Source organism: Nipponia nippon, unplaced genomic scaffold, assembly GCF_047370975.1.
Source record: "Nipponia nippon isolate SJK-2023a ecotype South Korea unplaced genomic scaffold, ASM4737097v1 scaffold_4, whole genome shotgun sequence".
Taxonomy (NCBI): Eukaryota; Metazoa; Chordata; class Aves; order Pelecaniformes; family Threskiornithidae; genus Nipponia; species Nipponia nippon.
Window position 1 is genome coordinate 58,486,992 of NW_028262358.1, and position 27,738 is coordinate 58,514,729.

General features: G+C 40.4%; 1 protein-coding gene and 1 long non-coding RNA gene across 11 annotated transcripts in view; one reads left to right on the forward strand and one right to left on the reverse strand.

Annotated features, from left to right (window-relative positions):
- Positions 1-27,738, forward strand: part of ARID1B (AT-rich interaction domain 1B) — a 334,462-nt gene that overhangs the window by 75,036 nt on the left and 231,688 nt on the right. For all 10 annotated transcript variants that reach the window (XM_087773694.1, XM_087773697.1, XM_087773700.1 and 7 more), the window contains exons 3-4: positions 7,309-7,455; positions 27,310-27,420. In XM_087773694.1, coding sequence (XP_087629820.1) covers positions 7,309-7,455; positions 27,310-27,420 — 258 coding nt within the window. The remainder of the gene's footprint in view (positions 1-7,308; positions 7,456-27,309; positions 27,421-27,738) is intronic.
- Positions 12,937-18,687, reverse strand: LOC148053319 (uncharacterized). Its single transcript, XR_015708025.1, has 4 exons — positions 18,596-18,687; positions 18,077-18,251; positions 16,500-16,637; positions 12,937-14,613 (listed from the first exon to the last, which is right to left on the reverse strand). It is a non-coding gene; the product is annotated as an uncharacterized LOC148053319 (long non-coding RNA).

Sequence of the window (27,738 nt, forward strand, 5' to 3'; positions counted from 1 at the left end):
GAGCCACATTTCACATCCTCTATATTTTATGAAATGCCTTTGACAACATAAATCAGTAAGAGAAGGTGCTATATATGTGCAACATGGCTCAGTTAATGTTGCTTTTGGAACCTTAACATCTATATCTTCTGACTGGAGAGTTTTTTAATCATGTAATCTTAGTAGTTTTTTGCATTCTATTTTTTATAGTTTCTCTTTTAAAAAAGAGAGGAGAATTGCCTGTACTAATAATGGGTTAGCTCATGTTGCTTTGATTTAAGCTACAGTAAAAAGCAGTATAGAGAGAGCACCTCATGACAGGTACATATTTGATGCCATATACATTGCTCTGACAACTGGTGTAATCGTGCTGCTGTGCCCTTTTTGAGGAAAAGGGGTCTACAGGCATGTGTTTGAAGTCCTGTCCGTTCTGTCCTGCATAGTAACGGTAGTACAGGGTATGACTGCATTGCAGACTGCAGCGTGTTGTAAAGATACTTGAGCTACCTTTTTAAATGAACTGGCTTGTGTACAAGAAGCAGTCTGTCTACAAGAGTGTGGATCTCCCTCTGACCTAATTCACCCTTCTGTAGAGCACGGCAAATTAACCTAGCACGGCTTTTGGTGTAGGCTCCTTCCAATATCTGAGCTAGTTTGCAGATCTGTGTACTGCACTGCAGTCTTCAACATAGATATACATTTAATGACTCTGCAAAATCCTCTACCTTGCAAGTTCTGGAACAGGGATTATTGTGCCGTGACACAGAAACATGCTTTTTATCCTTTCTCTTTCTTGCTCTGGGTCACAGGGTGGACCAGTATCAGGCCCAGTGTTAATATTTCAAAGGCTCTTAATAAGATTTTAAAGTTCATACTTCAGTGTAAAGGCAAGGAGTCTAGGAAAGACAGTAACATAGGTGAACGTTGTGACCAATGTATTGTCAAAAGGTCAAAGCTAAGTGATAAGAAGTAATAGAATTTATAGAATGTATGAATAAAATGCCTTAGCATCAGGATTTCTGTTTTACCTCTGATTAATAGCCTTGACATTAACACCCAGCTTTTTACTTGCTTTCCTTTTAAATTTTTTTTTGTCATTGAGTGAGAAGGACTTGTAGTCTTCGTTAAGACTGTGTGTGCACAAGCACGCTGGGGTTGGACATGGTGATTTGAGACAGGAGACGCTGCTGCACTAAGTACGGTAGAATCTTCCATGGAATGTGTACCAGAGGATTTCCCTATGCTGTATAAGCATATTTTTTTTTTTTTCTTTCTGTAATCCAGCTAAACATACAGATGAAGACCTGGGCTTATGTGAACTAAAAAGTTCTAGATATGAACCAAATTTTTTTAAGTATGTGACAGAGAATCAGTTTTCCCTTATAACGTTCTGTTCAAAAGTATGGAGAAATGCATGGTTTGAATATTTGGGGGAAAATGCTTACGTTTTGGCAGAGGTCTGGCTTTGGAAGTCTTAAGACAGAAGCAGTAGATATTTCAGAAAATCACAAGAGTTTTATCTGATGGTTTGATAGGAACTGTGTGACAGCTTTCTTTATAGTTGTTACTGAAGTGACCACTGTAAAATTAAAAGAATTAGAATTAAATTTGGCTGTAACATTTTGCTGACTGAAAGGATGTGCTGTTCTACTCCTGGTGTGAAGTACCAGGTGGTGGTTCTCCCTCCTCCGCCCCGGGAATCCCACTCACTATACGTTTTGTATTGTAATTTCTATGTAATTACAGTGTTATAGTTGCTAGGAAAGTGGAATGTTACTGATGGTTAAATTTCTGAAGATGGTACTTGCTTGACAACGTTCAGGTCTGTTGCACTGTTTCTCAGCAAAGTAGGCCATTGAATCAGGTAGTGTCGCCCTTTCTTCTGACTGCCACTGCTGCCTTTTTCTTCTCTCTGTAAGTAGGGCTTAATGCTCATCAGGCCAGACGCACCCTTCCCCCCACCCCCCCCCACCCCCCCCGATTTTTATATCGTGACACTGTGGTTTAAGAGTTCTGAACTGTGCTGTTGCCTGCTATTGACATTATCCAGGGTCTGCCTTACTTTTTGGGCACCAAATAGATTGCAGGGAGAAGCAGTGACTAATGTTGCCAGGACTCTTTCCATGTAGTGAGCATGTCATGGTGACTGGCGTGTTCGGGTGGGTCCCAAAGGGACTTGGCAGAGCTTTGTGTGATAGGGGACAGGTGAAGTTTCTTCCATTATTGACCGGATCTAGCCATTAGGATGGTTTAAAAGTGCAGTAGCTGCATATTGCTGGTATTATTAGCGTACCTATGCTAACACACTAATTCTGTTACATTTTAATTTAAAAAAATTATTATAATGACTGTAATGCTGTCTAATGATCCTTCTCCTTTGACATCAGTTATGGATTATGCATGCAAAAATTGCTTAAAACTTCCATTACTATCAAGGTATTACCTGGACAAAGAATGTCTGCCACAAGATGCCTTGTTCAAGCAAGAATTAAAGATAATGGGCTAAGTTATAGGTTTAATTGGATTTCTCCCACCTCTTCATTCTGTCTGCCAATTTTGTTCCTCTTTTGTTCCCATCCTTTCCTTGTTCGTGTTGAGTGGTTTAATCACTGATGGTCAGTCATACGTCTCCCAGAATAATGCTATTTGTACTTTGCAAGTCAGATAGGAGGCAAAGTAATTATTACAGTTTCTGTGCTTGCCTAGAAATAGATTCAAACTTGGATCTGTTCTCTCTTGAACCGTCCCAAGAATGTGTGCGTTACCACAGGCATGCTGAAGTTTCCCAAATTCTCATCTCTTGCATTGTGTGGCCACAAAGAATGTGGGTATGAGGGAGAAAGGGAGGGAGGGTTTACCTTATGAAGAAAGAGGATGGTTGGGTCATTCACTCCAAGCATTGTAAGTAATTGGCTTCAGATTTGTTTTGTTCTGGGGAGATTTTAATTAAGCTTTTTTATATGCTGCTTAATAAACATTTGTCCATAAGCGGTATCTTGTGATCCCCATCAGTAAAGCAGGAGGATTAATTTGCATGTTGTTGTTTGTTATTTATTTAAATAGCCAGAGAAATTATACTGAGTGTTCTGCTAAGGCAGCAGTGATGGGTCTCTGTACTGAAGACTATAGCATCTAAAAGTACATGTAGCATTAGGAGTATTGTTGCATTTTGGGAGTTTAAAAAAAAAAAAAAAGTTCAGATTGGGAGAATATGGAGGAAAATTCCAACATACGTAACTGGTACATAAGGTCAGAAGAAGAGCCCAGTACCCTATTTTTTACACCAGTGTCTGGAAGCAGCTTGCTAGGGAAAAAATTCAGAAATTGGAGCAGTCTCCCAGCTTCTGGTAATCAAGGTGTTATTGCCTCTTCAGGTTGCTTACATTTGTTACTGAGTACCTCGCACACCAAACTTTCATTGCTTTCTCACAGGACACAAATATGTGTTGCAGAGAGGTGGTTAGAACACGGACATGGCTATATCAGGTGAGATCAAGGGTTCGTGTAGCCCTGTGTCCTGCCTCCAGTGGGGGCTTCAGTTGGATGCTTAGGGAAGAGTCAGAACCAAGCAAGCATGTGCTGCTTGCCCAGTACTCTCCAAGCCTCCAGCGATTTTCGGTTCAGGGACTTCCTGAGCCAGATGTGGCTCTATATATTTGGTAACCCTCAGAGGATGTTTCTTTTGTGAACTTGTCCAGTCCTTGCTTGAGCCCATGTAAACTTTCAACTTTCAAAATATCATTTGTCAAGGAGTTTCAAACATCTGCTACCTCTGTGACTAGGGAACCTGTCTCTCTCTTGTTTTCAAGTTTGGTTCTACCATTTAATGCCTCCTAATTGTTGTGTTGGACAAGATGGTTTTGTAGCTTTCTATCATATTCCTGCTTCCTGGTGTCTTTTCCATGCTCAGTTTATTTGTATGGAAACTGTTCCATACCTTTGATCATTCTTGTTGCATTTCTCTGAACCTTTGTGCTTGACCCTTCCTAGTAAGTCCAAGAAGTCTGTAGAGAGGGATTTTCCTTTGCAAAAGCTGTGTTTGCTTCCTAATTCTGATCTTCATTCTTGTCTGTCCTGATTTATCCAGAACAGTCATCAATCCTTTATAGTCTTAAATCTCTGCTTTTTTTTTTTTTTTAAAAGCCATACTCCAATTCTCACCTACCAAGGCAACTCCAAGTTAAGAGGCTGTGTACCATCATTAGTAATTAAGCTATATTCTTCTTGAATTTGTTTAGGCCTCTGGGGTGATACTGTATGGTCTTGAGCATTTCTTACTGTTCATTTGTCAGTTTGTTCCATGAATAGTCCCATCAGATTCGGACACATTCATTGAGTCCCTCACAAAGGAGGACTCCAGCATGGGAACCTCCCAAGATTTTTCCACAGTGCACACTAGTGCAAAAAATTAGTTAGGCTTCTCTGTGATGGCCCTGTTTTCTCTGAATCTCCTTTTGTACCTTGATCATCACTTGGCACTTCAGACTTTCTGGCAGACCTCCTGCTCCTGATCCGTTTGAAGAAATGATTCATTACTCATTTCACTCCCTTTTCTAGCTGTTCCTCCAGTTCTTTCTGGCCTGCCTTATTACATTTGAAGTGCCAGAGTTTACAGTCTTTTCTGTTTTCCTCATTTGGACTTGGTGTTGGCTTATTGAAGGATGCCTCTTTGCTTTTAGAAACCTGCGATGAGCCATGCTGATGTCCCTTTGCTCTTCTCAAGTCTTTCTTAATAGGTGGTGAATCTTGGTTCTGTGCTTTCCATGTGGTTGTTGTTAAGCAGCTTTGATGCTGCCAGTCAGATTTTATTTCTCGTAGCTGTCTGTTAGAGCTTCCTTTTAACAAGCTTTCTTCTTTTTATGTAGCTATGCATTTTGAAGTTAAGCACAACAGTAGTAGATTCCTTGGTTTTCATTGTTCCTGTAGGAATACTCAATTTAACTGTTATGGTCACTGATGTGTAGTGGTTCTGCAGCTGTAGGATGTAGAAGTAGGTGATTCCTGCCGCTCAGGACGGAGCCAGAGGCAGTGACTTCTCGTGCAGGCTCCCTAACCAGCAGCTCCATGGAACAACCTTTGGCAGTTACCCGATACTTCAGTCTCTGCTTTGTAGTCCGCTTGCTCAGCCTACATGGGAGGAGTTGAAATCTCCCTCTATACAATCTTGCGCTGTGCCTTTGCTGATCTCGCTTGGTGTGCTGCTGCCAGTGTCGCCATAGTCCAGCCATGCCTGGTGGTCCCAGCACTCACTCTTCCTGATCTGACCAAGCCCCAGCTTGTGTAGAAGGCAATGCATTGTTGGATTTTCTTCTTGCCACCATATTTACCCTGCGGTCATCTGCGTGTCTGTTTTCATTCTTTGATTCTTCTCGGCACCTTCATTTGACCCGGAATCTCCATGTCTTCATTTGTCGTAGCAATGCCATGCTTTTGAACTATGTGTTCTTCTAATCCCCTCCCTTCTGTTTAAAATTTCACTTTCTTGATCCTTAGGTACCAGCAACCTGGCTCCTATGTTCAGGTGAGCTCCAGCCCTCCTGTACAAGTATCTTTATTCCAGAAATACTCCTGATGAATCTCATCTCTTGCTTTGTCACCATCCTGTCAACCAGGCATTCAGATTCTCCTCTTCTTTTTTCCAGAAGCCCATATTTTGCTGTCAGGATATCTTTCCTTTTCTTCCCAGTGTTACTGGGACCCAGATGGATCACAATGTAGGTTTCTCCTCAGCATTTCCTAGGAACCAGTCCAGGCTCTGTGACCTTTGCAGCTGACGGGCAAATCACCATGTGGTCTTCTGTCAGATCCCAGACTCCAGCTGTCTGTTTGCCTGATGATATTCCAACACACCCTTTTTAGTTTGCATTATAACTGCCTCATTTATGCATCAGCAGGGAGAAGGTATTTGTCAAAAAGGGTTACTTTGGTCACAGAAACATCTAACTGCCTGTGAAATGATGGCGAAGGAAATGGAAGTGCAAGCAAAGAGAACAAGTGCAGAAGCGGGGTTACAGCACTGACCTCAGGCGTTAGCAAGAAGTAGGACTACCAGCTTCTGGCAGAAGCAATAGGAGCAGATCAAGTTGTGATAGTAAAAACAAGCTATGTGCATGTTTAAATTTGACTTCATATTATTATTATTATCACCTAGCAAACATTACTGTATTGTTGAATGAATGTAGTGAGTTAACTTTAGGTAGAACAGCTATGTGTTTACATGTTGAGTAAACAGATTTATCGGTGTATCAGAGATTCAGTAGGAACAATTCAGAGATCAAAGCGTTTCTGATGTGCTTGGGTATCAGAGACATTTGCTTAGGGCAGGGATGTGCAGGGCCAATGGGAGGCCCATTCTAGGAGAGAAGTCCTGTGTTGCATCTGTCATTCATCTGAAATGGTACTAAATGCCCATGTTTGGGGGAAAAGCATGGGTACCTAAAATAGGGACAATATAGACACAATATCAGGAGCTTGTTGAAAGTGTGCTCTTTCAAATATCTCAAGAAAATGTCAGTGTCTGTTGATACAAGGCTTACAGCCTAAACTGATGCAGAAAATTCCTCTGACGTTATAATTGACTTGCTTTTGGTTATAACTTAAATTCTCAGTCTGTGGGAGTTCTCAGTGCATGACACGTGCTGATTTGTCTGTTAATAGGACTTCTAACAGGTTATTTTGTGTTGCATTGGTTTTGTGGGGGAGGGGTTGTGGTTGTTTTTTTTTTTTTAAAAGGTTTATCTTAGTAGGGGTGAGGAGGCTGAGAGACACTGAACTTGACAAAACCAAAAACCTGCCAAACCCTAAGTTTCTTTGTGTAAGGCTTAAAACACACAAATGCTAAAAACCTGAGGGTTGTGGGCAAAGCATTTCACAGAAATCAGTACTTTATTGCTTTTAAAAAAAAAAAAAAAAAGGCATTTCTTTTTGAATTGTGCCTTTTTCCCCCCACAATTCTACTTTCGGGTCAGTGCATCAGAATGATTCTTCTGTCGATCTGCCTCAGTAGTGCACCTATGGAGAGCAAACATTTAAAATAACTGCTTCTGTATTATAAGGCTGAGCATTATGGGACTGTGGTGTTCAGAAGCGTAGCATTTTCCTTAGAAGTTCTTCCTGAAGAGAGTAACTATACAGAGCACTCAGGCTTATTCCTCCTGCTCAGGCAAGAGGATCTAAGGGCTTGCAGTAACTGCTGAGTAGGGCTGTTGGGTCAGGTGTATAGCTGAGGATACCACTTCTCGTCAGGTTTGCCATACAGATGTGACATAGCTTGATTTTATGTCCTCCTGCTTCAACTCATGCGTTTGCTTTGCTTGGCTCTTCCAACAGATACCGCCTCAGTATGGTCAGCAAGGTGTAAGTGGCTACTGCCAGCAGGGCCAGCAGCCATACTACAACCAGCAGCCGCAGCCTCAACATCTGCCACCCCAGGCACAATATCTGTCACAGGCCCAGCAGAGGTACCAGGCTCAGCAGGTAAGCACTGTCCTCCACTACTGACAGTCACCCTGGAGCTGGAACTGTAAAAATGATCTGTGTGAAATGAACAAAACCCACCTGACCCCTTTTTGAGAGAAGAGTGTTAAAACCAAAATTAAATAAACACAGAATCAGGCAACATAATTCTGAAAAGTCTTTGGGGATATACACACAAATACATCTGCACACACTTTCAGGCTTTATTTTATATCAGCTTTTTTGAGTACAGCCAGTATATACACCCCAGCAACTATTAATTCTGCTTTTAAAAAGAAGTTACAGTTTCTTGATCAGATATCAGTGGAGGCTGGAGGTTTTCCTTGCATTTGTTTTGGTTTCTTTTCCCCTCACAAGAGAAATGTTGTTTAGAGCTCCTGCATCTAACATGGTCGCTACCATTTTGGTTTTCGTGTTGTTTCATTTGGGGATAGACGAATTCAAGACATTTTGGAGCTGTTTTGTCAAGGGAGTGTCCTAGGAGATATTTTTAATTGGTATTATAGCTATTAATTTGAATGTTGTCAGTTTGCACATCCAGTTAGTGAAACCGCATAATTCAATATCCATTGCAGTTCTTGAATCGTGCTTTATAAGTTAGCCATTAAAATCCATTTAAAGTGATTCTGGTTTTAACTAAGATCAGAAGCGATAGCGTATGGGTCTACTTCCCAGAGCCTGAGAAACACCCAGATTTTAGAGACTGAACAAAATGGATGTCCACAGCTGATGCAGCTGTATGTGTAGGCTCAGTTCTGTCTGCAGTCTCAGCTCTGTTAATCACAGAGAGGTGATCTGGAAATGGAAGGATGAAAACTAAAGCATACTCGCCATCCTGGGAAATCTAACAAAAGTGAGTTGCTCAAGACTGGGTATTAGTGGAAGCATCAGCACTTGCTGCAAATCACTGGGGAATTCTGTCAGGCATGGTTGATTAACATTTTGGGATAATGCTGGTGCAATGTAGAAATCTTAGCTTGAAATAAAAATAGTGTGTAAAATAAACTAACAAAAGATGCTGTAAGTAGCAATGATACAGGAGGCTCCCCTCCTTTGATTTTAAAATAAAGCTATGATAATTTCACCGTGTAATTACATGTTAATTTTTCTTCATCTACATTTTAAAATTCCATTGAGAATTAACTTTTTTCATTAAAATGCTGGATGGTTTATGAAATAGAATTCTTAATTGTATCTATGATGTTCTTGTAAATGTCACCACTTTCCATCTTTTGGATTATATGTAACTGCAACTTTAAAGATTGCAGTCGTGTCTTTAAATTTAATTTTCTCCCTTTTTACTTTGGCATTAAATGCTTGATTTCTCTATGACTTGAAAATACTGTTCATAAGCATCTTGGTAAAGTCTTAGCAGATAAAGTCCTAGTAATACAGTCTATGCGATAGAGGAAACACAGCTGCTCCAATGTCTACATATCACAGTTTGTGAAACTGAAATGTTTTTTTGCGACCTTGGACACCTCATCATATTTTAAATACTGTCAGTTGAATGGATTGAGTATTTTAGTTTGAAAAATATACAAAACATACCAACTATACAGGACTTATGAAATAACAAGATACTGATTTATCTGTTGATACATGTTCCAATTACATCATTTGCTATCATAGCCAGTAAAGTGAAGGTTTGTGCAATGAAGTGAAGGGGTATCATAGAAGAGAATAAAGGCAAAATGAGAGTAAAGCCTTCTGTATATTATGGACTTCAGAGAACTGAGATGAAGACAAAGGCAGGGACAGATTCACAAGTAGAGGATATCAGCCTCGATGTAGCCAAATTTCTTCTTTGAGGATTTGAGGGTGCATTGAAGGAGTCTCTAAATCCAGGCTCCACAGGTGATACAGGCATCTCAAGCTCAGTAGGCATTTTTGCCTGAATCTGCAAATTCAAATGATGCATTAGGTCCTCACCAACACAGCTGTGCAGTTGGTAATCCTTAGTGTGAGAATCACACCTCAAATTTTTCATGGTTTGTGAATGGCTGGTTGGTTATCCTGTTCTTCAGTAGAGGAGTGGTCAGCCTCTTAAGTTTTGAACTCTGGTCCCAAGTTCTGAATTATACAGGCTTTTCCTAGAGTATTTGTGTGTAGATGGGACTATTTCATGTAAATAATAAGTAGTCCTTCGCACCTTGGGGCTTGCTGCTTTGCTTTTCCACGTCTCCAGATTGGTTCCATGGCTGTTCTCCCTCCTATCTCAAGAAGAGTCATCAGGTGAACACCTGCTCTCTAATGTTCCCCTGTAAAACCTCACCACTGTGTTCTTTCCCATTCTTTGGGAACTGCTAATCTAGAAAACAAATTTATAACACAAGAAGTTGAAGTCTATACTTTTGACACTTCAGCAACAGTGTTCTTTCTCTGCTGACGATGTACAGTAGAGTTACCGTTAAGCGGTAACCAGTGTACAATATGAAAATTAATACTAGGGTAACAAAAAAGGTGGGAGCGTACATGAAATTCTGCTGAGACAAAAATTTTAAAAACTGTGCTTATCTAAGCATATATGTCTCTGCTTATATGAGACTGATTATCTTTTGAAAATAATTTAAAAATTAGAGCTTACTTGATTAAGATTTTAGCAAGAGAAATAGAAGTATGTATTCCTATCATTTTAGGGGTTTTAAGGGCAGAGTTCACCGAATTTGATATATTGGGCAGCCTTAAGAAGAGTAAGCCCAAGGGAGATCTTACTGCTGTTTACAGCTACCAGATGGGAGGATGTGGGAGAGGACAGAGCCATCGCATCTCAGAAGTGCACAAGGGAAGGACAGGAGGCAGTAGGGGCAGACTGGGACAAGGGAAGTTAAGTTGCAACCTGGTTTAAAAAAAAAAAAAAAAAAAAAATTTGCTGTGAGGGGTCCGGAGACACTGGAATCTTCATCCTTGGAGATGCTCAAAATTCAACTAGACAAGGCCCCCAAACACCCTGTTCGTGCTAGACTTGCTTTGAACTGGAGGTTTGACTGCATGACCTCTCTCTGAAGGTCTCTTCGAACCTATGTGATTCTGTGTTGCTGTGATTCAATATTGGCTTTACATATTCTAAATAGAATTTAAAAATAAACTACAAAATCATATAATACCTGTTATACCAGTTGGTGTATCTTTCTTATTTCTACTCTTAAAAATATCACTACATCCTGTTTATATAACCTGCCAATTGGAAAACTGAGGTAGTCTCAGTCATACAATCAGATATCCGTCCTGTCTGGCTTCCTTAGTTTTGCTCTTTCTTTGCAGCTTGCAAATGAATTTCCTCCACGTTTTCTGTATTAACCATTTGCTTGTCTTTTCATATTGATTTTGTTGCTTTTTGCACTCAACATTGGTGCAAAGTCCTAGTGTTGAGTGGTCACAACTTTGAAGAATGTATAAAGTCAATTGTTGCAGGATGTCGGCCTCAAGAAGAGAAGCTGGCCCTTGAAGATGTTTTTGCCTCATGCTGGCTAGCCAGAATTATGAGAAAACTTTAGACTACAAGTGTTTTTCCTGGAGAGCATGGTTGGGTCATGAAGCAAGAGAAAAATCACTCTAATAATATTGAAGTAGTTCATGGTAGCCCCAGCTGTGGATCAGGACGTTATTATTCTGGTCATTCTCCAAGCACATAACAAAAAGGTGGTCTTTGCCCCAAAGAGTTTACAGGCTGTTCTGTGCCTGATGGACTGGAAGCTGAACTTGCTTGTAGCAGGGGAGCAGCTGTAAGGGAAGAAGTTTCATGTTCTGTTTTAGTGTAAATAAGCAGTCTCTCCGATTGCCGCCTTTCTGATGCGTGATTGAACTGGTTTTACTGCAGGATGGAGAGGAGAGATGCCAGATCGGAGAAAGGGGGCTCCTCAGTAATTTGCCTTCTTTTCCCTACTGTATTTTCTTTACTTTCCATGTAGATTTATGTCAATCTACTTGTTTTGGAGATTATCAAGCTGAAAGTAGTGTTTGATCTGGATGGATGATGGACTTTTTCTTGCCACTGGTTTCCTTTTATGCAAAACCCTGCAATGTGATGTACTGGGTATTCTATGTATGGAGAGAAAACGGATACGAAATTTCATATGGATAATGTATTATTTTTGCTCTTTTAGACATAATATGAGCAAGCTTCTGCAGTCAGGTATAACTCTTAGTATTCTGCCTTGGAATTGGTACTCGTCTTCATTTCTCAGGTATTGTGGAAGTGTGAAGCCATTGCTCCTTTTCCTTGACTCACTGGAATTCAATATGCAATCTTGTCAAGAAAAGTGAACAGATAAAATAATTTCTGGGACTGTTCCAGTGACTTGTGACTTTCCATTCCTTTAATAAGCATAGAGGGGAAGGAGGAGAGTGGGATTTATTTGAATGTTTAAACTGTAAGTTGTTTAGATCTTTGTTAAATTGATTGTATGGTGGGCAGAAAGGGAGTTTTGTAAGAGGTGATTTGGTAGTAATACTGGCATAGTTTACTATAGAGCCATATTGTAAGCCAGCATCAGTCATCCCCTCTTCATATCAGGAGCCTGCTGTGTAAAAACCATTAAAGGAAGAGCTTTGTTTTAAGCAAATTTATTGCAGTAGCAGATTCATTGATCATTAGATATCGCCTTGGTGTTTTTTTTTTTTTTTTAACTTCTTTTTACCTTTACTGCTCTTTAAAAGAAAAGAGAAAGATGTGCTGCACTACTACAGTGTTGCCCTTGGCAGGGTTTTTCATCTTGAAATGGCATATAAATGAATAAATGCTTCAGTTGTTTTTGCAGTTTTAAATCTTTTGCCATAAGTAGAAGCAATATTTTGCTCAAGAATGTCATGTAATTGCAAACTTAAACTGTCATCATTAAACATTATTTTGTTAAGATAGTGTGATGTATATTTTGGGTTATTACGCTTTCTAACTGGCTTTTAAACAGCCATGTTTATGTATTTTCTTGTTTTATGTAGCATGTGTTCGTATGTATTGAGAGAGGATCATGCCTTTGAGGTTTAATATGTTATTTTAGGAGTTGGGACCATGTTAGTTTTTGACAGATGAAATGGATCTGCAAAATAATTATGGTCTTACTCTTAGTTAAACAAAAATGGTTATTTTATTCTACACCTGCTACTGTTATCTTGAAGTTGTCTTTTGTTTTAGGTATTCCTGGAAGCTTTCTGCTTGCAAATTTCCAGAATAGAGTGGGATTGTGCTGATCCCTTTTCTCACATGCAGGCCTGAGATTAAAATGGGAAAAAAGTGTGGCAGTTCCTTGAGGTGGGGCATGCGTGCACGCTTTTCCGGGGCATCGGTCCTTCTGGTTAACAGTGTGCATGAAGAGGTTCTCTGTGTGTTTTTACACCATTCCTGGGTGGTTACCATAATTTCTTTTGAGTGCCTTAAAGGAACAGTCAAGTAGTTCAGGCTCAGTCTTCAGTCTGTTTTTATTTAAAAGGAGAAAATGTTTTATAAACAGGCAAACAAGATTCCCTCACTGTCAGGTTTTATTAAAATGTTCTAAAAGCTGGCTAAAACCTTGTTTTCCCCCACAGTATACCTACTGATCATGATGAGATTTTTTTTTCAACCCAGATTGCCATAGGGCAAATTAAAGAGTAGAATAACTAGTGGTTTTTTTCTGAGAGTGGGCCAGGGGGATGACTGCAGTTCAGGCCAGTAAGAATTTGTGAACCGTTTCAGTAGTCGCAGGTAGAAAGGCATCCAAAGCAGGAAGGCAGCGTGCATGACAAGGTCGGGGGCATCTCTGGTGCTGCCTCCGTTAGTCTCTCCGGGCGGAGGGCTGGGGACCACTTACGCTCCCGCAAGGGGCTGCGGCTTCTCTCCAGTTCCCCGAACTGGGGTCAGTGGAGGCCATAAATTTCAGGTTTGTTCCTGAACTGGTGACAGTGGTTTGAACTAGTCTCAGTTGCAAGTCTGAGATGATGATGAGAATGTTCTTGTGCAGACATCTGTTTCTAGCATTGAGTCAGTACAAGGTAGGACAGATAAAACATTACCCAATTTGAAACAGTCTTTGAAAATGTGAACAAAATGTGAAACTCATTAATCTGTTTCCATGTCCAAGCTGTATGACTGTCATGAAAACAGAACAAATTGTATTGTGGCAAAATGCATCAAATTACTAAAGTGATTTTGGTACAATGAGGATGAAGCATTATTTTTAAATTCAATGTGAGCTGCTAAAGTTCTTTTAACAGTGTAATAAACAGCATGTTAATTAACATTGTCAAGCTGTTTTGGGGTGTAACACTGTACAAACTGTTGTTGTAAGTTAGGAATAGTTGTGTTACATGCAAATACCAAATTCATCAGTAAGTAATACAGACAATCCTTAATGAGTTCAAATTTAAGTTTTATACCTCAACACAATTATTCTTTTTTAATAAAATCTTCACTTTTAAGTTAATAGAAACTGGCACAGAACTAGCAGTCAACTGTACTGTAGTTTAGACTTAACTCCTGCAGAATTTAATTTAAACAACTTATAGAATATATAGGGCCTTGCAAGTAACATATAGCTGCCCACAGCTTCAGGTTGTAATAAAAATTGTTTGTCCTTCTGTCCTTTTAATTCTTGTCTGTAGTCATCTACTGGTAGATGAGTGGTTGTAATTAATATTTGTTATGTTATGAACCACAGGAAATCTGGGAAAGCAGCTTGTATGTTACCCTGACATTTGCTGCCAGGCATATAGGAAAGTGTTCTTTGTGGAAGTTGGCTATTACAGTTATATGAGAAGTCATAATCAGATTTAATGTTTAGAAGAGATTGTTGCCTGCCATCATTGGCAGTGGCTGACACCACTACTTGTTGTGTACCATAAATCCTTCATGGCTTCTGCCGTCTCAGCAACAGAGGTGCCTCGTGCCCACTGTATATTCACACTGTCTTGAAATGCTGGGCTTGTTTTTAGCTTAAAAGCAACTGTTCTCTTTCCAGGATAGAGAGGTAGAAGGGAGAAGTGATTCCTTGAAACTATTCAACCCCAAATTCATGGCACTGAGAACTTTTGCTTCGGTGGGCGCTCGTTGGTTGGCTTTTAGAAACCAGGGCTGCTTGTATGTAGTGAGCAGAGAAATGGCTGACAACAAAACATCTAGGTGAAAAATTTCATAAAGATAACGTACTTCTGCCAGCTTTTCCAGCCTCCTTTATGGGGAACCTGAAATTAGAGACAAGGAAAAACAGCAGTATAACTTTTTGTGAAGGCATCCGTTCTGGTACGCTGAACCTTTTGTTGCCAGTGTACTTCAGAGAGATCAGATAGATATCAAAAAGCAGAGTGCAACCTTGACTTCTTGCATCTGTCATAAAGCTCGGCTGGACTTGAGGGGGAGGAGGGAAGGAGAGCAGGCTTTCAGCAACTGACTTCCAAACTCACACACCACGACTGAAATTCTGGTTTCTAGACAAGCTACCGGTGACCAGCACCTCTGAAAGGCTCTTGTCACCGTACCTTGCTGAACACTGAAGGGATTTAAAAACAAACAAACTGTTGAAATACTTAGGGACCGTGCTGATATTGTGCATAAAACTAATTTGTCCTTTTCAAGACTTTCTTTAAGCGCATGATGTTTCAGGAAGGGCAAATAAGGTTTGAACCTGCATAGGTTCAATGAACACTTAACTGATCGAAGTCTTTGCCAGTTAGATTTCTGCTTTTCTAAAGTCTTATTTCACGATCGTGATACTGCTATAATAGTAAATAAGTGTTAAGCATATGGCTGTTTGTCTCTGTGGCGGAGGTTACTTACTCGGCTCAGGAGTTCAGTGAATCCGTGACTCCTGTTGTGCTACATATTCTCCCAGCAGTGGGAATAGCTGATTATTGTCCATTTGGGGAATGCGCTGTTTGCTCAGCATTGCTTATATCATTCCATGAAATGTGTCAAACCTTTCTCTTTTCCCCTCAGTGATTTATATCTGTATTTATAAGATTATAATAGGGGCTAGCTTGTCAGACTTGGAGAATGATCTTTCAGAGCCAAGTAGCTAGCAGGAATAGTCAGGCAGAAAAAGTGAGGATAATTGTCTGTAAACTCACACCTGAGCACGAGCACAAAATTGAGGGCATAGCATGGAGCAGCCCTGACAGCAGCGCAGGCTTATTTTTGCTGAAGGCATGTTGACCAAACCCAAAAAAGTGCATTCAGATTTTGAGACGACTTTCTCAGCCCTGTTATTTTAAAGCAAGGGTTTACAGACATGGTGATCAATTTAGCCAAATAAAAATCCACGCCAGTCTGTTAGGTCTGAAGCCTTTAAAGCTAGCATGTATAATTACCCCTTACACACGCCTGTCTTTGTAGTAACTTGGATTTGCTAAGTGATATTACTGGGAAAAGAGAAGTATTTTATCTTGCGAAGTGGTACTACTGTTTATGTATAAAATGTAGCAAACTTGTTTATGCTTCTGATTTATAATCTCCCAAAGAGCTGTCAGTGAAATTATTTGTTTGCCTCTGTGTTGTCTTAACAATTGTATGGCACCTTCAGTTTAAAGTTCCCTCATCGTAGTTAAACATTTTCCCAGTCTGTGTGTTCTTTTGCTGTGTTCATCTATTAATGGTTTTCTGCCAAAAGTAGACTTTTCCGTTTGCAGCATGCAGGAGGAATTTTGAAGGTCGGATTTCTTCTCCTGAGAAAGCAGCAAGTGCACCTCTTCAGGCATCTGCTGCTGCTGGGGGTTTGATGATAACTGGCCAGAGAGTCAGAGGAGATGGTTCAGAGCACACTGTAAACCTGTTTGGCAGGAATGTTCATGACCACCTGTATCCTGCTGGTTTTTAATTTTTATCCCCTGTTTTTGTAGCATTCTAAACGTAGCAGACATATCGCAGCTCTTGTGCTTGTAAGATGAGCAATGCAGAAAGGCCTGAGTCCTGATGAGTTTTTTCACGTACTCAAATAAGTTAGCATTCAATATCATAAAGAAACTCTGGCAATAAGAGCCTTCTTTCAGCTAAATTGGAAAGAGAAAATTTAGTCTGGGGGGGGAAAGGGAAGTCCTATTTTGCTCCTTTATTTTTTTAGTCGTCGGTTACTTACATGCAATCAGTTTGTAGATTAAGTGGCCAATGTCCCATGTCCGTAACAAAAATCTCTGCAAAGCATTCAAGTGCAGAACGTGGGGATGCTGAATCATTTTTTCAAACTAAAAACTTCAGTATTTATCAGCAAATAATCCTGAAAGGAAACATTTTTCATTTCAACTACAAAAACTATGTAAAATCTATCATGGATTTAGTATGTTATGCTTAAAGAAAAGTCTTTTTAAATGAGTTTAGAAATACAGCAAGATACATGTGTTCAAATGTATTTCTCAGAGTTCTCAAATCAGTGGTTTGGCTTTGATCCACAAAGTATTATTATTGTTGTTGTTATGATGGTGGTATTTAAGGTTTCTAAATTCTGATTTCTCTCAGTATTTAAATCACAGAAGGTTAATTAAAGCAGTTCTTTATTTTGTGATTGCTTGGGAATATTAACCTCACAAAGCCTGCATTAAATCAGTGAAGTGATAGAATTGCATTTGCTTTATAAAACAACTCTACAAGAGCAAAGACAAAGCCATTTATAGTTCAGTGCCATTAATTGCTTGGCATTTAGATATTAGCGAAGGAGTCTATTAATTAACTCGATAGTAAAACTATTGGAATGCAGGCTGATAAACTATTTTGTTTTAGGAGATTAGTGATCATAACTATCGTTGCTCCCCTTGCCACTCTCCTTATTACTCAATGATAATTTTCTTTTAGTGTTATTCTGAGAGCAAAATTAATATCCCAGAAATAATTTTATCTGTACCTTTGAAATTTTGCACTAAGTTAAACAGATTAGTGAGTTTATCAAAGGATACCTGATCACGTAATAGTCTTTTACTTTATGATCCATTAATCTGATGGCTGTTCATAGACAAAGTTGTCTACACAAATGTTTTAGAATATAAATGCACAAATCTTGTTTTAAGAAAAAAATTAAAATGCAAATAGTATAATACTATGAATTAAGTGATAAAGCTGTGAAGTCTAAAAAGTACTAATAAATCTGAGTGGTAGGGTTTTTGTTTGTTTTCTTTTTTTCTTTTTTTTTTTTTGTTCTGTATGAGCAGTATATATTCGAAATTTTAGTGGTCTTGTACATTACACCTCATGGCCAGTTGCAATGCAGCAGTATTCTCTTATGGCCTTTAAATTAATACACATTATTTTCCTCAGAGGTGGGGAAAATAAGTTTGTTAATATTTCCTGGCATAAATTTTACGACCTTTTTTTTTTTTTGGCTGCCCATATTTTCTTTTAATAATTGAAGATATTCAGCGTACATATATTCAGTTTCCTTTTCTGTATTTTGAATTGGGATTTTGTTGTTAAGACAATGTATTATCTGAATATAGGTCACCATATATTTTATATGTATTCATTATCCTTTCCAGTATTTCCCTTTTATTGCATTTTGTTCCTACTGTAGTAGGATTTGGAATAGATTTTGGAGCATGCAGCTGAAATCTGACAGTGTGTTTTAGTTGTTGCAATCAGATATGGACAACAAAGAAAATAGCAAATCAAAGTAAATAAAAAAAGGTAAATAAAGTAAATAAGATACCACTTAAAAAACAAGTTTACCTTTACATGTTGACAAAACTGTTCGGTGTTTTTGTTGTGGGAGAGAGGAGAACAACTGTTGGTCTCGGTGAGCTGTCCCTCAATAAATCAAGCTCTGCAAGAGCACAGCCTCTCTCTTCATGTCTTCCTCACACTTCTCCCTGATTGCCAAGTACCCATCTTAGGTATCTTCCACCTGCATGTTTTTAGGTAGAAAATGAAATAACTAGCTGTATGTGTTTGGGTTTTGGGTGTCTGCCTACAGAATTCGTAAGGATCATGCTCCTTCACCCTCACAAAAAAGGAGAGGTTTTTTGTTGCTTTCTTACCTCACAGCCCTTCACCAACTTTTAATAAAAGTCAGTTTTTTCATTGCTGTATTAATGAGTAATCGGTGGTCTGGTCTCAGAGTTTTAAGTTTTCATCACTTCTTTCACTTGCCCTCCACCCTTTTCCTACCACTCCCAATACCAACCCAGTCGGAAATGCTTTCTTTCAAAAAAATCACGGTTGTGGTGATGGTGGTGAAGACTTTCCTACCTCAAAGATCGAAGAAATTGTTTGCTGCTGTTGGTTTAAACTGTTGTATTGTGGAGTCCATTGAGTTGCTTATGCTGCTGAGTGCTTCCTTCTGTAAATTATTGTTCTCCTTCTGTAAATTATTGTTCTCTTTCCACTCCTTGGACTAAGATATTTTTCCACATTGTGGCTGGGTTTAAAGATTGTTGCGCAGGTATTCTGTGTCTTCACAGACTGCAGAGAAAGAGAGGACGGTAATGCAGCTAATTCTCTATGTCCGCTAGCCCCAAATGTAACACGCTAACCTTCTCGCATCCTGAAAAATTAAGTGAACCAAAACAGTAGAGTCCAGCTGAGAAAACCTTCTTTACCAAAATTATTACAGACTTATTTGCATCTGAACTTCAACTCCCTCTCCTGTGATTCTGCTGTGGATAAAATAGTAGGTAAACCTCATTTCAGTCATTTCTTTTAAGAGACCTCCATGGTGGAGTATTAAAGAATAAGTTAACAGGTGTCACTGGACTGTGAAATAAATGTCGTCTATAAAATAATATAGCTTTATATTTGGGGGTGGGGTGGTGACTGGAAGGAAACAAACACACAAACCTCACCATTCTGCATTTTTTTTTTTTTTTTTCTATGCGACCTCAGTGATGTTTTGGGTGTTGCTTGCAACCTCTCCTCACAGATTTGCAGGTTTTCGTGAGCTTTTAGATGAAGTCCTGGCTTTTACCTCAAAGCAGTTACAGACATGCCCCTAAGAAAACACTTTCCCGGTCTCAAGTGAGGAAGTCTCATCCTTGGGTACCTAGCTCGATTAGCCTAGAGGTAGCAGCTGCTCTTGGTGCAGCTTTTCTCTTTATTCTGTAAGCTGGCTTCAGGCTTTCAGCTCCGCTGTAAGCTGCGGGCAGTGCTCTGACCTGGTTTCTGCTAGCGAGCCGTATGCTTGGGATTGCGTCCTGGGCGGCAGCAGGCAGTCTGGGGCAGGCTGCCGCCGCGGGGGCACGGAGCCCCCCAGCTCCCCGCTTCTGCAGCAGCCGAGCTGAAAGAAACGGCAGGTTTTAAATCCTGTCCCTCTCCTGCGTTTTGTCGGGTTTAGCTCTTTCTTCGGGGTGCAGAGCTGTTTCTTAGCCCAGCTTCATGTCTCGGGTTTGTTGAAGAGATGCGTTCCTCCCAGTTTTAGGAAGGACTAGTTTGGCCAGGCAGGATGCGGGATGACACAAAATCTGTAAGTCATCACATTAGTGTGGTAGTCTGTCCCAAGTGTCTATAAAGAATAGGACACGTAAAACTTGCCAGGGTTCTTTTTCTTTTTTTCTTTCTGTCTGTCTTTCTGTCTGTCTTTCTGTCTGTCTTTCTGTCTGTCTTTCTGTCTGTCTTTCTGTCTGTCTTTCTGTCTGTCTTTCTGTCTGTCTTTCATATAGCTTTGTCAGTGAAAGGATGGGCAGGGAGAGGAAGGAGTGGGTATAGAAAATTAAAGCGTGGTTGGACTGCCCAGCTTTGAAGGGTTTTTTAGGAAAAGTCTGAAAAGCTCTATAAACATGGGGAAATAAATGGAAATAAAATGCTTGTTTTACCCCTTATTTCCAAGTTATATTTCTCAGATTACCTCTTCACGTTCTCTCTCATCTCTTCATTCACACTGGAACTTTACGTCTGTAGAACAAAGAAACTGCCTTTTTTGCCTGTAAATGGAGAACTGACAGCTGTTTATCAGGCTGTGCAATGTGCAACAGTCACATTTTAATATGAACATCAAACTCACCTATTTTTTTTCATGCGGCATGTTAAAAGTATGAGAGAAGAAAACTAGAAGAAACGTGTTGTTTCTGATTAAATCCACTATTGATATGCTCTGTGATCCATGGAATGCAATAGTGGTGGAAAGAGAATAGCAAGATAAGGGTTTCTGAGAATGATGTCATCTTGGAGCTCTTCCTGCATCACTTGCTAACATGGCTCCTGGAGGCCATATAGACGAGACACATATGAAAATGGACTAGAGCGTTTAGGAAGAGAGACCCTTCTTTCTTGTTAGTTGGCTCCAATTACCTGTTATGTGACTAGAAGCTACGCTGTCCAAACAAACAGCGTTCTCCCTGTAAGATGCAGGAGCCATTTTTTGACCCTATCTGCATTTAAAATGCTTTCAGTATATTCTGCAGGAGAAAACCTTCCACAGTTAGGTAGTCTGAGTTTCTGATAACTTCCTGAGAGTTTTGATGGACTGAGCCTTAATAATATATTTTCTTACCTAAGTTAACTACCTTTTGCATCAGCTGCTGCCTGCTATGCAAAGTATATTTTTTTCCTTCCCCCTCCGGTGTCTTAAGACTTAATTTAGTTGCCATTCTATGATAACTGGGATCCTGAAGGGAGAAAATGGTGTTCCCATTGTAGAGTGCTTTTTTTTTTTTAAAATTAGTTTAAAAAAGAGATCTAGGAAAAAGTAAGTTTTAGAATGAAAATGCAGATATCTTGGAAGGGAAGGTATTAATAACACTGAAGAAGATGATGAGATGTCTTACTGACAGTGACTGATCTACACCTGAAGTATCCAAACTGGCAGGTTTTCCAAATTTTTCCAGGTACATGGTAGGATTTTTCTCTGAGGAGTTAGATATGATTTCTGGATGAATTGTCTCCTTTTTGAAAAGGAAAGGACAATTTTGCTTTGGCACTTCTCTGACACTCTTGACTCCCTCTGGTACCTGTAATGAAGATCAAAATTAACTTGGTAAGGCAAAGTATCATCCTTGTTTCTGAGGGCACAATCCTGCTCTGGCTTGACTGTGGGGAAACGATAACCACCTGAAAGAAGAGCAGTCACTGCTTGCCGGCCCCACTGAAGCAACAGTCAACAAACAGCATCAGCATGTTGAGGTAGATGCCAGCCCGTTGCTTGCTGTACTTCAGGACAGCTGCTTTCCTTGTCTCCATTTAGGTTTCCGCAGTGGTGGTAGGGGGTTGGCCTGAAATGATTTACGTATTCTGGTTATGAACAGGGTTTATTCACTTCGTCATGTAAACACAGACTAGCATGTTGAAGGGGATTACCAGACTGCACTGGTAATCTGCCTCTGGTGGTTAGCACTCTCTTCTTTTTTGTTGGCGTAATAGGTGCTGGGAGATAGCAAACAATTTTGTCCTGCAATCGCCTGTTCCCTCTGTGCAATATGAGACTTGCTTGCTGGTTAGTGCACAATGCTCTCCAGCTGCAATATACCAATTTCCTTTTCTTCAAGGCTTTAGGTTTTTTGTTTGTTTGTTTTTCTTCCATTTCTGATTCCTAAGATTCAAGACATACATGCATTTCTTCTTAATCCAGGATCTTCTGCAGGAGTCCGTCTGCATCCTGCAGGACCTCTGCAGACCATCTGCTCAGGACTGAAGCAAACCTATCTGCTCTTTTGTCCTTAGTGGATCGTTCTGCACAGGGCTGCATTCTGTTGGCTGCTTGCGTGAGACTCAGTGTTGCCTGTGCCCCTGGGCATAACATTTTTTCCTACAGCCTTACCTACAATATTCCTCTAACAGGTTGGCTGTCCTTTGTTGTCAGTTTTGTGCTGCCAGAGAGTGTACAACTTGGGGGGTGACATGTTAGGTATTAAGGCTGGGCTAGAAGTTGGCTGTATAGGGATATGTCACCGTTCTGGTAAGTAATTTTTTTTTTTATTGTAGCTTTTTACTGCAGGACGTGGAAAGAGAGGAAATGTGTTGGTATGTATTTACCTACACTGAACAAACAGGTACTTGGCTAAGTGATAACAAGGAATGTGCTTCTATAGCCCCTAACATTTCACTTGCCTTCTTTCTGTTCCATTGTATCCCTTCAGAGATGAGTAAAATCATCTTGTATTGTAGGGCTGTATGCTCCTCTTGGCTGCTGCACTGGGTCCTGACTTCCATTCTCAAGTGGTCTGGGTGGAAAAAAAAAATAAAAATTAACATTTGCTTTCAATTTTGCTGTTGTCACATTGCTGTAGAATTCACTGCTCTCACACTTGAAGTCTTCTAAGGATCAACCAACTGAATCAAGAACATGAGCTAAAATAGTTTTTAATGAGTTTTTCAAATTGAAATCTAGTATATTATTTTCCATAAATTATTTTCCTTCTATTTAACCGTCATGGTACTTATCTTCTTGGGTGGTCATGTTATCCCTCTGAAATTTTCTGCAGCAGAAGTGGATGAAGACTGAATAATAGTTCTCACCCAGCCCTTCTTTAAATGTGTTTTCCCCCAAACATTAATGTTTTCATTATGCTTTCATTTTCCATTAAAAATAATTTAAACTATTTAATAATTAGATCTTATCTTCTTTGGTAGAACTTAGAACAAACGTGCATTTCATCTACATGGTTTCAAGCATGATCAGCACTATATTCATTCAGGTTTGCAGAGAACATGTAAATCTGGACAGACTTGCTTGTTTAAAACTAGGTCCAGCTAGAGGGTGAAAGCGTGACACAAATTAGCATTGCACATCAAAAGGGAATAGGTTGTCTACATGTGGCCTGCTCCAAAATGGTCGCAGTACAGTTGACTTGGGCTGCAGTTTGGTGGCTGGTGGAGCCGGGCTCGTGGCTGGCTGCTGCCAAAGGGGGGAAGCTTCCTTCTATTCCGCCCACCCAACCCTTCCCGAGGCCAGTTCTGCTCAGTAATCCGTGATAAAGCTAGGGGGAAAGGGGGGATTTTTCTGGCGAGTTTTAAGTTGCGCCATTTCTCAAAGTGGTCTAGTAAAGACCCAACGCAAACTAAGGGGGTGCGTGTCCAACTGCAAGAATCGGGGGAGGCAGGAACAAGGCGCCTTTGACTTTCTTGCAGGCTGGTACACTGGCTCAGCTGGTCATTCGAAACCTCTGTGTTAGTGAAATCCCACACCAGAAGTAGACACTTTAGAAGTTTGTAAGATGAATAAATACAGTAACAGAGAATAAGAGGGAAGAAAATATCCTGTTTCCTCCCCTACTCAAACTTGAGCTGCATATACCACAATTTGCAGGGCAAACTAAAAGTGCACGTGAACAGGAGGTAAATAACTAGTCCTGGCTCTGTGGATGATAAGCAATTGGTTGTTGTTATTGTTATTACCCAAATATAATAATTGTATATGGATTGATTTCTGAACAGCTTACCCAATACATAGGTCTTAGGCTGTGTAAATGTAGGCATAGCTGTCTTTTTTTTTTTTTTTTGGTCTACCTGGTTCACAGTATAAATGTTTTGTGAAAACAGTCCAAACTTTCAGCTATTTTGAGTGTATGCTTATGACTTGCAGATTATTTGTCCCAGTGCTTTTTCTAAAATCTGATGGGGGAAGCCCTGCGTTTAGTTATTTTACAACTTTGTTGACAGTTTGTGCTATAACAGCTATGATATGATTGGGTTTGTGCCAAGTTGGGAAGTTCTGAGTGGAAACTTGTAGCCTTCTGTTTATAAAAGCCTGGATTTCTCTCTTATACACATGCTCTCCTTCTATGGGAGGAAGGATTTTCTGTGATTCATAAAAAATTGTAAGCTTTGCTTTGAAAGTCGATGTCATTGATGGATAAAATATTGGGAGTCAAAAGAAAAAAATCAGGGATCCCAGGAGAAGATTGAGCCCTGATATCAGTGGGGGACTCTTCAGCCATGACTGTAGCACAACATGTGGTAACATGTTCCTCTTCCCCTTACGTTCCCTCTGTTCACTCCCCAGTAAATCCCTTCCTAGATGCTAGAAAGAAAAATGACTTTTCAAAACTGAAAGTGAGAATTGCCCAATTCCATGCATTTCTTCAGTGACGGACAATTTACCCTAATACTTCTGTCCTTATTTCTTATTTAATACCTCTCAAAATCTGTTGGGTCTATTCTGTAATATGCTGTATCTTAACAAAATTTCCTAATGCAGAACTGAAGAAAGGCAGTAGGGATTTTCTCTCCTCTGTTTTCCAGTGAAAATGCTACTAAGCACTGTTTTGGTTATGAAGCCAACCTCTTAGTGAAATATGCTATTATTTAATCGTCATTATGTTTAGTATATAAATGGACTGGTTTTATTGGACAATGCATATGTATAAACACATAAAATTATACACACACACCCATGCATATTTCATCTGGGAGATTCCTATGCCTGCAACTTACTGCAAGCAACCTGATTCTTCACTTCTCAAGAGCCGCTTTCCAATTTAGAGTGATCCAAGTATCTGAATGGCTTTATGGAGAATATAAGCAAGAGTATGTGATCTCAGTCTCATTTGGAGTGCACGGGTATCTGCATCATAACGAACATGGATGTCTGCAGTATTTGTTTCCAGACCTCATCTAGAACTGAGCAAAAAGATTTGATTTTTCCACAGTCAGAAAGGAAAACACTATGAAAATGGTGTATTTAAAAAGGCAAAGGATGTCATGTCCAGGGTTTTTTATGTGCTCTTCAGTGTGTGGAAAGACATGTCATAGGTAGTCTTTAAATACCCAGGTAAAAGTAAATTCCATTCAACATGCAGTATTTCTCGTGTGAAAGCGTGCTGTCTCTTGCCACTCCCCCTCTGGTCCCCCTGCAAATTGCAGTAGAAAGCGAGGTTGAAATCTTGCAAACATGTGGTAAAAACCATACTTGGTACTTTGTAAGGAATTAATGGCTCTTCATTTTTCAAACTATAAAACATGTTTTGCTTCCCAGCAAAATCCTGTAGTGTCTGTTTGGAAAAAGGAACAATTGTGTTTCTAAAATGACGTCTCCTAAATTGAATATTCCATTTATCCTTTTTCACCACTCTTGGTGTTTCTGGGTGTTTTTTTGTTGGTGTTGTTTTAACAAGTGGTTCTTATTTGGTGTATTTTTGTTAAGAATTAGGAAGAAGGGAGTCAAACGCTGAACTGGAAGTCTGGGGTTGCTGGGTTTATTACAGATGCCTATGCAGTGACAGCCCCTAGCGTGCATGTGCGTGAGTGTGTGTGTGCGTGCGCGTTTTTAAATAAAAAGGAAAGCAGAGGTTTGCTCATTTGTTTGCCTATTGTGAAGCTGTCCTGCACCTTTCTACTCCTTTGTACTGGGGTGAAGGCTGCTGAATGGAGGCCTTGTGCCATTTGTTGATTTTAAACCTCGCTGTTAATCCACAGGAACCTGCTGGTGTGCGCAGCAGGAGAGCTGTGTGACAAGTGGAAATCTGGGCGGGGGGGAGCGCGGGGGGTCACAGGGGATAATAATCATTCAGCCATCAGCCTTTGTCACCCTTAAGCCTAATTGTTACCCTCTGCTGGTAACCACATTGAAGTGCTGGCCTTTTAAGTGTTTCTTGATTTTACTTGGCACAGACGTAGGGATAGGATCGTTTATTGCTGGGTTTATATCGTATCAGGTTTGCTGGGGTTTGTTTCATTGGCCCCGTTGAATTTTCTGCGTCCTTCAAATAATTCGGGAGAGTCCAAAGCGATGGAAGGGGCTGAGTGGAAGCAGTGGGGTTGTTAACAAATTTCCCTCTGTCAGGAGCAGGGCTAAAAACGGGGACGGAAAGCTTTCCTGCTCTGCAAGCCGGCTGCCTCCCGGAGCCTGTGCGTGACAGGGACAGGGGGCTGTCAGAACGGCTCCTGCTACGCAGCAGCCAGGGGAGGTTCAGGCTGGGTGGGGTGGGGTGGGGTGGGACAGAGGACAGCTTCCCCTGCCCCTTCGCACCAGGGGCGCCCACCTGCGTTCAGGTGCGTGTCAAAACTGAAGGCGTGAGGGTGGCTGAAGCAAATTGAACTGGTAGTAAACTCAGGAGCTGGAGAGGAGAATTAAACTATTTTAAAACGACAAAGAAAAACCTTCAAGGTGCAATATCTTTTCTAGCAGTCGGGAACTGGTTCTCCAACTTTCCGTGCCAGTTACACATGCTGAAGTGTCAGTATTGCACTTTCTGTTGTTTTCCTTGAAGACGTTAGCGTAGAAGCTGCTATAGTAGCTAAAATGAAGCCTGAATCTAAGGCTTTGCAATGGGCAAGTATCTATACGTGTGAAGTAAGCCCGGTTGTGGGATGGGGGATGGCAGGGGTGAGGTTGTTTTGTTGCTCCCCCCTCCCCTGTGTGGTGGGCGTTGTGTTAGGCCATTACCAAACGCTGCTTGGGCTTGCACAGGGAGGAAGATCCCCAGGTTGCTGGTACAATTTTTGGAGCTACTCTTGATCAAATACGCTTTCCTTCTAACCCATCGGATGCGACATGCCTCCAGCAGACGCAGTGACTGCGTTGTGTGCTATGACCTGATAGCCCGTGTTTGAAAGTTGTGCCAGTAGTAGTGATGGTAAATCCAGGGTTGTTACGGCAGTCTGATGATACGGCTTGATTATAATCTTACTTTCAAGTCAGTCTTGCACCTGGCTCAGTACTTCATCAAAGAGCTTGAGAATCCATCTCAGAGTAGGTCAATGTTTAGATCACTTTGTGCTTGCTACTCTTTTACAGTAAAAAGGGGTCCTTTATTTAGCAGGTTTGGTTTTGTGTGTTTCCACATGTCCCAGTAGTAAGATTCCCTGCTGCTTGTCAGCATGTTGCTCTGCTCCTTGGATTTCTTTACGAACAGCACAGGTCATAGCAGTACCCGTGTGAGCTTGATACTTCCATCAAGAAGGTATAACTAGTAAAACCTTCTGATCAAAAAAAACCATCAGCACTCACCTGTTGTACGTTCACCCTTCTGTGATGCGGATTTAATTGTAATTACTGAGTCAGGTTAATAGTTCTGTTAAAACTGTTGTTGCAGGACATGTCTCAGGAAGGCTATGGAACCAGATCTCAACCCCCGATGGCCCCAGGAAAGCCTAACCATGAAGACTTGAATCTAATCCAGCAAGAAAGACCATCAAGCTTACCAGTAAGAAACTAATGTTTGTTTCAGTATTTTAAAATGAAAGCACTTTATGTAGGATTTCATTGCATCTATGATGAGCGGATGAGAAATAATGAAAGAAGAAGTATTAAATGAGGTTGATCACAAACTGTTTTTAAAAATATGGTGAGAACAGACAGCTTGTATGTGAGTGGACTTAGCGTAGGCTTGTTCTGGTTCAAAATACCACTATTTATGCACATCCACGTTCTGTGCTTGTGCACATGTGTATTTGCATAGAGGAAATGGATTGGTTTGGGGTTTTTTGTTTTTTAGCTTTAGGAATTCCATGCTTGCACAGGA